At 38.3% G+C, this 10,475-nt stretch overlaps 2 protein-coding genes across 2 annotated transcripts; both read right to left on the minus strand.

Annotated features, from left to right (window-relative positions):
* Nucleotides 1-202: 202 nt before the first annotated feature.
* On the minus strand, nt 203-6,664 carry LOC130170917 (5-hydroxytryptamine receptor 3C-like). Its single transcript, XM_056378621.1, has 10 exons — nt 6,174-6,664; nt 5,979-6,033; nt 5,512-5,675; nt 5,047-5,091; nt 4,806-4,912; nt 4,040-4,224; nt 3,219-3,379; nt 2,459-2,669; nt 1,723-1,899; nt 203-1,522 (listed from the first exon to the last, which is right to left on the minus strand). Exons 1-10 carry the CDS (start codon nt 6,261-6,263, stop codon nt 1,233-1,235), a joined length of 1,485 nt encoding a protein of 494 aa, XP_056234596.1. The 5' UTR covers nt 6,264-6,664; the 3' UTR covers nt 203-1,232.
* Nucleotides 6,665-8,522: 1,858 nt separating this feature from the next.
* LOC130170987 (receptor-transporting protein 3-like) lies at nt 8,523-10,256 on the minus strand. Its single transcript, XM_056378737.1, has 2 exons — nt 9,993-10,256; nt 8,523-9,080 (listed from the first exon to the last, which is right to left on the minus strand). The coding sequence occupies exons 1-2, from the start codon at nt 10,139-10,141 to the stop codon at nt 8,750-8,752; spliced, it is 480 nt and encodes a 159-aa protein (XP_056234712.1). The 5' UTR covers nt 10,142-10,256; the 3' UTR covers nt 8,523-8,749.
* Nucleotides 10,257-10,475: the final 219 nt, after the last annotated feature.

Here is a 10,475-nt window from a genome sequence, read left to right on the forward strand (position 1 = left end):
AAAGACCTGAATTCCACAAAGTCACAACAGTAGGAAACCATTACATAACATCCTGATGTAAATTTAAAACCAAAACGAGAAAGTGTGAGTGTTTAAGGTTTCCAATATTGAAGGTAATTCTGTGTGATTTTTGCTGGTGCAAATGCAAAAGTAAAAATTGTGATCTCTTTATTTGTCTTTCTGAAAACAAAATCCTGAAGTGTGATCCAACAAAATGACAGACAGAGATGCTCTTTATGTTCCATTAAATACAGTATGTTTACTCTTACTCTAACTATACCGACTATTAGTTCTAATTAAAATACACATTAATCTTTTTAAGTGTAGAGTTGGCTTATTATGTTATTGCAAGTGTGTACATATATTTAATGGAATTTGATAACCACGTATGTTTGGCCAGCACAGAGAGATATTTTAGACGGCAATGCACTTCAAGCTTTGGGGCGTAGAACCCTGACCTCTACTACATCCACAGAAAACCAATTGTAAGCGAGGCCATATTGCTAAACATCAGTGCGAGTGGAGTGAAGCCAGGTTTCCAAAGCTTGTAATTGGATGTCCACATACTTTTGGGCATGTAGTAACTTTATTATTTCCTTATTTCCTATTGTTAAAAGTTTTGTTAAAATTATGATCACATTCTATATGATCAAAATAAAGCAGCTATTTATCATTTATTTGACTGCTAGATTTAGATTTAGCTTTGGTGGAGCCACTGATAGCAGGTAACTACATTTTCTAATTATGTTAGCTTATCTTAGTTTAGGTTATTTTTCTGTGCAGTGTTAGCACTGCTAATGTTAGGATTCAACACTCACCAACAATATAAATATTGAAATTAAAAAAAATAATTAAAAATAAAAAAATTAAAAATTGGAACATTATTATTATACTCAAAATAAATGTCCATCAAAAACTGAAAGAAATTTTTCCAAGTAATTTTATTTTGCACACAATGGTTTCCTCCATTTTGAAATTGCACAATAAAACACAAAAGGCTAAAACTACATCTTGTTATTGTAGTGGAGCTAATTTAATGTCCAATAGTAATGATATGACCATTTGTTATTATAACAGTAATACATTAACTGTAGAATATACAGTATGTATTGCATAAATGTAAGACAGTCATCTAAAACATTACAAGATTATGACATATTGATCAAAAGTTGAGTGAAACATTTATGTGACAAGCCACATAAATGGAGTGCTTCAAAGCAGACAGCAGTTGTCTACTGACTGTATGAGGTCACCCAGATAATGATGATGGTAATGAAGCTGATTGATATGAAGAGGATGTAGAGGCCGAACAGCAGGCGGTCTATGATGAAACCCACCTGGATCCATTCCTCCGAGCCTTGGCTTCCACCATCCCGCTGCTCCACCTGGAGGCGCAGAGCCTGGAGGTCCTTGCACATGCTCCTCAGCTCCTGCAGGGCCTTGTCCTCCACCACTGGGCCCTTCTCCTCTGGAGGCTCCTCATCAGCTTTACTCTTTGCCACCACAACATTTTGCTCCATGTCTGTTTGGCATTTTTAAAATAACAGTCCAGACAATATCCATTATATCTACCTCTTAAATGTGGTTGCTTTTATTCTTTTTTCAATTGACATTTTAGTGCAAACAATCACATTGATCTCATTTTCTTAAATCTTACATTTCTACATTTCTTATGCACTGTATTTAACCACTGTAAAACTGCCAATAATCTACAGTATATACCTGAACCTTGAATCTTCTGAGACAGACAGACAAGACGGCCCAGAATTTGCAGAACAAGCACTTGAATCCAGCAGGGGACGGGGGAGAAGTCACCAGAGCCACACAGCAGGTGGGTGACGAGGATAGTCTCCAGTAGACTGGCCACCATCAGAGCCAGGCAGATAGAGAAGAACACGTCTGACACAGGTACACAAGAGAGAGAGTGTGTGTAAAGTGAGACCAGAACCACTGAAAGTTTTACCCTGTAAAAATGTGACTTATTATTTACATATTCAGCAGTTGCCTATGTTGGTCAAAAATGTAAACCTCTTTATACACCTTCTGGAAAAGCACATGTAAATTACACTTGACTCTAAACACATTCTGCCCACAATATCTGTTTATGGATAAGGGCATGGAAATCAAGCTGTAACACTTGCCTGACTAACTGCCCCAAATGTTTATGTGTAAGAGCAGCATAGTTTTTTTAAGAAAGAAAACCTGTAGCTCTTTAAATATGATGGAAAAAAGGTTGACTGATAAGACTTTGAACACTCTCTTCACCATTTTCAGGGTCAGAGACTTTGCTGCATTATTGTATAGAAATTCTACAGAACATCGGCTTTGCTATCAATTTAGTTCTCTCAATCAAACGTCAAGGGAAATGGTTCAAATTTAAAGGTGACAAACACTGCTGCTGTACCAGGTTTCAATAAAACAGTAATGAGAGCATTTACTTAATGTAAATAACACTGACTTATAAGGGGTATTGTGTTTCCAGTGATAGGCAGCAAGTCATTCATGATGAGCAGGAAGACGGTGTAGCCCAGGATGAGGGTCATCTTGAAGGAGGATCGGTCTACACTCTGGGGAGGCAGCAGGAAGCTGAACATGTCCACTGTGATGAGGAAGCAGCTGGGGATCAGCAAGTTCACTACATATAGGGTGGCACGACGTCTCACTCTGATCTGCAGAAGGAAGAATGAAAAAAAACCAAAAAAGACCAAACAAGCACTTTGTCAGGTACTTTTGCTGTTCACATTTGTAAACTTGACTTCTTTTTAACTTAATTCAGCTTTGCTGCTCATTTCTCTGACAGAATGCCACAAAGATGTTCAAGATGGCTACTGTTCTGGGTGTTTTTAAGTCCTCTTTATAACTTTATATTATTCAAAATGACATGAAATTTGATTGGCATGCAGGGAGTCTGTACTACAATAATAAAAGAATTGCAATTTTGCTTGAGATAAAGCCTACATTCATTCAATACAGTGTGATCCTTATTATTCTGGAGTAAAACTGAGCAGAACAAATGTGTGAGGTTTGAGTTCAAAGTCCTGCATGACATACTTCAGGTTTGAGTCTGGGTTTAACAGACCAGACTAAATATTGCATGTTGGAATTATGCCAATTAGGTCAAACATTTTGGATGGAATAATGAATAAAGAAATTGCATAACATAAGTTTGCTTGCTTGGAACCCAGATAAATACTGGACAGACAGTACAATCAACGTACATGAAATGCGAGCTCATCAATTTGACCAACATCAGTATTTATGCTGTATTTGTGGTAGGTGATATCCAGCAACTCCCATTCCCCCATTGTCGTCATAACATCCTTGGAGTGCTCTGTGATGTGATCTACAGGTTTGTTTAGGACAATCCTTATGTCTGTTGCTGAAGAGAGAAGAGTAAAGAAATATGTTATCCTGCAAATTCAAAGCTCATCACTGTAAGCAATTTTCCAATCAATTTTCAATAACCCTGAGAGGCCAGTTCATCAGGACCCCTTGGTCGCCATGCCCCGGATATGCAGGTTGGCCAGTCTGATTGGATTAGAAACTTAATGTGCTATGTTTCGGCTCTCCAGAGCTCTGTCCGGACGCCCTGTTTGCACATACCAACCATCTTGCTGAAGCTTTCTTGCTCCACTTCTGTTCATATCTCATCCTGCACCAACTGGAGCTTCTCCTTTACACAGGTTTTGTTGTAGCATGGTTTGGGAAACTGCCTGCCCCACCTCCACACTGCCCACCAAGATGTTAAGCCATGCCTCTGCTCTGTCTACAGCTTCCTGTGGCCACCACTTCCTCTCAGTCCTTACCAGGATACTGACTTTGACATCAGAGGAATTGCGATATATCATCACCTCCCTGGCTTGAATGACTTGTTCTGATAGGTTGCTAATTTGGAGTTTCAGCTTGGTGGAATGGCTGTACATGACGATGCTGCTGAAGGACCAGGGGAGCCCCAACCATCTCCTGAGATACTGGGGGATGGTGTTATCTAGTGCCTCCGCTGTTGAAAAAAATCTTTAAAGGAAGGAAATGAACATACAGTGAAGTGTCTTACCAAGGTGGAGGTATGAGTTGAAAGTCAAAGTGCAATTCTGTATGTCGAAGGGGAAGGTGTAGATATCGAGGTTACAGGAGCTGACAACTTTGGCCGGTAGAGCATCGCGCACTGTACCATTGCTATGCAGGTACACGTACGGGACAGTTGGGGCTGTGTTTTCATCCATACTTCAAGACAAGACCGAGAAGAGGAGTCATGAGTAAAAAAGTATGGCACCTTTAATAAAAGCAATAGTGTTAAAGAGTGGAAATTTCTCTGCTGTTTAGGAAACTGTTTGCATTTCAGAGTTTGGATTTATGGACAAAAGTTTGAATTTGAAACAAAGCTGAGTCTATAATCAGTCTATAATCATATCATTTACTTGTAACCTCATACTGGCTTCTTTTGCTTTGAGAATTCTCTGTCTCATGTAGGACAGCAAAAACATATTCATAACTTTTGCTCTCTTGAAGGATAACGCTGTAAATATTCTGGATTTTCCTATTGTCCACAAATCCCATGAAAAGACCAAGAAAAAAATAATGCTGCAAATGCTCACAAGAGCATCTAAAATATATTATTCCACAGCTAAAAATAGTAAAATGCAGTTTGAGCAATATTTGCTAAATACTACAGTGCCCAGCTGTTTTGGGGAAACTACTGTCCCCTTTAAAACAAGTTAGTGAACAGTTTTTCAAGATTTACATCTTCAGTAGGAATGAATGGACTTGGACTTTATATATAAATGGTCTGGTATGACGCAACTCACAATTCATTGATAACGATGTCTGGCAACCAAAATTTCTTTCTGGGGAGAGTAATCTTGTCGGTGCCGCACTGGATTGGATCCCAACTGACAAACTCATTTTCCCACCGCTAAATAAACAAAACTTATGTCAGTGCACAGAGCAGGTACACTCTAAGTTAGTACTATTACACAGTATATCACACAGTTTTTCCTATAGCACACAACTGACTGAGAAATTAAGATGGATCATTGCAATACTTACATAATTTAGCCACAGGTAAGTGATCAAGAGTTGAGACTTTTCATCCTGAAAGATAAAGGGGAGTTGCTTTAAGACAGGAAAACACTGTCAGTCTTTCCTAAATTCCTAATGCGTTCTTTAGGGACCACACAGATCCTCAAAGAAGTCTCAGTGGAGCTCAGCATCTGGCTTAATTCAGGTTAGGGAATTTGGTTGAATACAAAAGCAGAATTATAGAGAGTATAGCTTTTCTAGAGAATCTTTATTGCTTATCAATATAAAATATATGATCTTAAACTATACACTTAAAAAGCTCAACACGCTATGCAAATTACTTGTTGGTGATTTTGCAGCTGTACTGTACACCTGAAGAGTTTTACTCAGAGAGAGTGCCATAAAATAATAAATGGTACAATTGATATACAACTCAGTATACTGTCTAATATACAATACTCATTGTGGTTATCTACTGAGAGCTAAACATACCACTCCTAGAATTCCATACAAGGTGAAGGCGGTGTGGACCCTGGTTATGGTTGCCATGTTCATGACGGGTCGTATGGCGCTCAGGTTAAAGAATGGTGTCAGAGCCTCCAGCAGGGCAGGTTGGTTTGGCTGAGAGCAGTTCACCATGATGGCACTGCACGGAGCTGATGGATTCAAAGATAACAAGTCTAGTTGTGTTAACAAACTTCAGCTGATGTGATTTTCAGTAAAACAAATCCAACAAAAGTGGATTTTTACAATCTGGGTGTGGTTTTAGCTTTCCAAGCTACTGCACAATATTCAGGAATTTAAATCCCTCTGTAGCTTACAATATTGCAGAGATATATGATACATACTGTTTACATTCTTCTGCACCATTTCTTTTTGTGGCTAATGCTACCCTGTTGGTGATATTTCTTTTGGGCAAAGCAGGACTCTATTTAAATTGTGCTGACCAAAAAGCTTACCTGGCAGTGAAACAATTAGCATAAGCAGAGTGGGCATGTATAATGGAAGAAGCCACTAGAATGAAGACAGATTAAAAACTGTTATAGATTCTATGGGAAAAGATAAAAGGAGATTTATTATAGCTGATGCTGTAGTCAACCTCAGAAATAACACTTTATTACATACAGAATATGCAATAGGAAATTATACTTTACCTTCAGTGTAGTATCCTTGGATGCCATGATGTCCACAGTTAAATCTTTGTCTTTCTTCAGGATTACTGGGGAACACAGAATAATCATCATATTGCTTTACGGGAACATTTGGTTTAAGTTGTATGAACAGAAGAGTCTAAAAAAGCTGAGTTGATCTATAAATAACCACTACCAGACAGAAAATGCATACCTGATACTTACCTGGGAGACCAACTCTTGCAAGACTAAATTCATCCTTAGCGGCCAAGATATAAATCGTGCCACTGGCAAATGATGTGGGAAATGGAAAACTTTGCAAGGTACTTTTCATGTAGGTGGTTTCATACAAAACAAAGCAAAACCGCAGTTAATGTTTGGTACATCAGAGCGTGACTTGCAGATGGTGAAGACTGACCACAGTGGCATCATTGTCACACCTGTTGGCTGAATGCAAATAAACGTGTGTTTGTTCTGTGAGAAACAGGTGTCCTCTGGTATCAGCGCCTACCTCCTGCCAGCCAACTGTTTTTCATGTTGTGTTATTGTTGTCCATCAAAATTAAACAGCTTGCACAACTCTGATCCAACTCATGATGCTTTAATCGCCAAACCTCTAGCAAAATTTCATTATGTTTCAGCAGAGTGTATAGTGCTGACTACAAATGTACATAAATAGTCCATTTAAGCAAGGGCGTAGGTTTGGGTTCAGCATTGGTAGGGACACAACAATCCCTCCAAAACAAAGAGGACTTTTTAATGCTCTCAACAGAATGGTTTATTAACATGTGATCTGCATTTACCTGTATTTATTTACATTTGAATCAGAATCTACACACGGTAACAGATCAAGGATTAAAAGAAATTTCCTTAAAAAAACTGTGAACGGAAAAGAGAGAAAAAACAAACAACAGTTTTGCATCAACATTTTTATATTCATTTGGCCTGCCAATGTTGCAGTTCCCCCCTTCCCCTCTTGATTTCACATTTAAAACCACAGTAAAATGCTGCTCATCCAGTGATGCATCAGTATCAACTTTATATTAATTATCTAATAATGAAAGGCTGGTGAGGTCAGGTAGCTAGCAGGTTTTCATTTTAAATCAGTGGCTGTGTGTTCACCTATTATTATTATATTATAATATTATTATTATTATCACTTATTATTATGCCCTGGATGGTGAAAAAGCTATAATGTCTCTTTTTGGTGGCATGGACAAAATGTTGGCAATAGCTAATCTAAATTACAATATTTTTGCCCATGCTCAAGGTCTGGACTGACAATGATAACTTAACGTTGTCAGCACATTAATGTGCTCTCGCCTCCTCTGTGTTTGCAGTAAGTGAAATATTTGTACATGACATGAGCCTCCAGATAGTCCCTGACCTTTCAGCCAATCAAATGCTTCCATGCCTAAATCGTTTGTGGAGAAGTAACCTCTGGGAAGACACATATGACGTCACTGCAAACAGTGAGTTCTCTCAAATATTGGTAGGAACAATTATGTCCTCCCAAAATATTGGTATAGGACACATCCCAACCGTACATATACAAACCTACGCGCTTGTATTTAAGCCTGCCACATCGAAATTGTAACTTTTAATAAGAACACTGCTGAATTTGTTGAAACTGTGAGGCTATTAAGTGCTCATGGCAGCAGCGATGTTTGCGTGAAATAGAGGGAGCAGTTAGAGATAATGTGTGTGGGTTATTTTCTTTGTGTCTTCCACCTTGCTGTTTTTGCTGGCTGTGTCAGCTGTGCAGGTCTTGTATTTATATGTGTGTTTGTGCCTTCCAGCACAAAGGAAGTAATGTGGCAAGTATCATGTTTTTGGATCCTCAGTCCCATTTTCCTCTTTGCAATTGATTAATGAAATACAACTAATAAAAGCTGAATAGTGAGTATTCAAGTATTCGGTGGAAAATGAGAATAATGTTCTTTACAGATCAATTTAGTTTTTAAAGTGGCGGTCTTGAAGACTTTCATTTAAAAAAGTGACTTTTAAGTCACTATCTATTGTCAATTGAGGTGATTGAGACTATGAACCACTCATGAAATTATATAGATGCCCTTGCATGTTACAGTTTTATGAACTATATGTCTGGTAGGACTCGAACGTGAGTCACTAACACAAAGTTAATGACGTGTGTTCCGTCGCCCAGGAATTCTGACAGAACTCCTAGTGGACATGTCATACATATTTTATTCTGTCTTTTGCAGTCTAGAATGCACATGCATCCACTGAAGCATTGTGGGCTGGTAAACACACAAGTGTTATGTAGGCTATGTCTTTGATGTGTCTGTGACTCGCATCTTAAATGTTTTTAATGCTGTCACAGTATGTTTCTTTTTATGCTCAGATTGCAAATAAATTTTTCCTTGGAGATATGTTTAATCAGCTGACAGCACATACATCACCATTACATTTTGATTAGTATTATAAAGAAATTATGAAGAAAAAAGAAGCTATGTGGTTAGAGAAAGCATTACAGTGAAGCGGGTCATCAGCTGGGAAAACTGTTGCTTTTGTCAATAAGAGTCGAAGTATGAGCATAAAACACAAAAAAAACAAACAAACTGAAGAATCAGAAAGCTCAGCTCAATCTCTTGTACACACGCCATTAATACATCCCTCACAATGTTCAGGCTCATGAGGACTCTTGACATCCATCTTGTGATGATTATGGTGGCCTTGATCCAGCTTTTCATAGTAGCACTTGATTCTAATCTTCTTCACCAGATTCCTCATGAGGATGATGATGTTCTCTGGAGGGATACTGGGATCTACCATTGGGGCTGCAATGCAATTCTTGCAGTTCTGACGGAAGCGCCTCACTTTGACAATGCCCTTCCCGTCCATCAGGCGCATGTGGAAGACCACCATCACTCGGTTGGAAGGCCAGCCTCTTGGACACTCAGTGCACTCAAACCTTCAAATGACAGTTGGCACATATTTCTAAATTATAGCAAACATGGAGATTAAACATACAATATACGTCAATCAACAGGCCTAGCCTCTTTGTCTTACTCAATCACTACTTAAACACATACTATATTCTTTACAATTCCTTACCTATTTCTAATTCAAACCTTAACAGTGTAGGACTATGCTATGGATTTACCACCCTCCATAACAACAAAACTATTTGCAAGATTTTAACTAGGCTATTACATGTGTGTGTACTGGTTTTATTGGTTCACAATCTGTGATCAGTCACTATTATTGCAAGAAAACATCCTGACAACATCCTGTTGTTTATGTTTACCAGCTAACTTTGAATTGAACCACAGGTTTCTCACAAACACACACACACACACACACACACACACACACACACACACACACACACACACACACACACACACACACACACACACACACACACACACAAACACACACACACACACACACACACACACACACCTTAATACTTTAATACATTTTATGGACATAGTGCTTATTTATATCTTAAAGTCTTTAAGTCCCTTTTCTTATTAACTTTCTATATTTCTGTCATTTCTGTGTGACAGTGTCACACACACACACACACACACACATATATATATATATATATATATATATGTATGTATATATCTTAAGTATTCCAACACTTATAGCCAGTTCTATAATGCTTACACTGAGCATAATATTTATCATCAACTGAAAACATCTGTATTGTAGATGTGTTGTGTATCGTGTTTGTAAACTTTGATCAGTATTTAAATAAAAGGTCTACGTTTGTAGACAGGGGTCCATCAATTTTTTTATGTTAACCTACACTATATCAGACTGTCTGTATAAAAATAATTTACAATGATCACCAGTAGTCCAGCACACTGACCTTGCACTTGTGTTCCTGATGTATTGCTGCCATCCATACTGGGGTTGCTCGGGTACAATTGAGGAATCAAACTCCAGATCCCAGGAGTCTCCATGCAAGAGATTTTCTGCTTCATTCTGGAAGATGAGTGTCCACTCTGATAGTGCCATCCTGGTAGTGCCAATGGTGCTGGTGTGTGAGTGTGTGTCTGTGTGTCTGTGTGTCTAACAGCTGATCTGTACAGTAAATAAACAGGTTGTGGCATGACACAACAGCCTCTCAACTGAAACTTAGAGGAAAACGAAACTTAAAATTTGTTTCCTTAAGTTTCAGATCTAATTTCACTATTAAGGAAATGACCAAGATGGGGGAAAGGCTTGTGTTGCTCAGTCAGATGTTGAAAAATACAATTAGTCACTGAATAGTCTACTTGTGAGAAAGATAAGTATACACAGAAAAGTAGTATGTGCTAGGCAGTCTGAAGAAAATGTAACTACTCTTTGT

Source organism: Seriola aureovittata, chromosome 6, assembly GCF_021018895.1.
Source record: "Seriola aureovittata isolate HTS-2021-v1 ecotype China chromosome 6, ASM2101889v1, whole genome shotgun sequence".
NCBI lineage: Eukaryota > Metazoa > Chordata > Actinopteri > Carangiformes > Carangidae > Seriola > Seriola aureovittata.

Excerpts from the sequence above, each read along its gene's own strand:
- LOC130170917 (XM_056378621.1), bottom strand. The coding sequence starts at position 6,263 with ATGATGATTATTCTGTGTTCCCCAGTAATCCTGAAGAAAGACAAAGAT. Across the intron at positions 5,676-5,978 it reads GCTAATTGTTTCACTGCCAG|CTCCGTGCAGTGCCATCATG; the intron begins GTAAGCTTTTTG and ends TGAATCCATCAG. Across the intron at positions 2,670-3,218 it reads TTGATGAGCTCGCATTTCAT|ATCAGAGTGAGACGTCGTGC; the intron begins GTACGTTGATTG and ends TTCCTTCTGCAG.
- LOC130170987 (XM_056378737.1), bottom strand. The coding sequence starts at position 10,141 with ATGGCACTATCAGAGTGGACACTCATCTTCCAGAATGAAGCAGAAAAT. Across the intron at positions 9,081-9,992 it reads ATCAGGAACACAAGTGCAAG|GTTTGAGTGCACTGAGTGTC; the intron begins GTCAGTGTGCTG and ends TGTCATTTGAAG.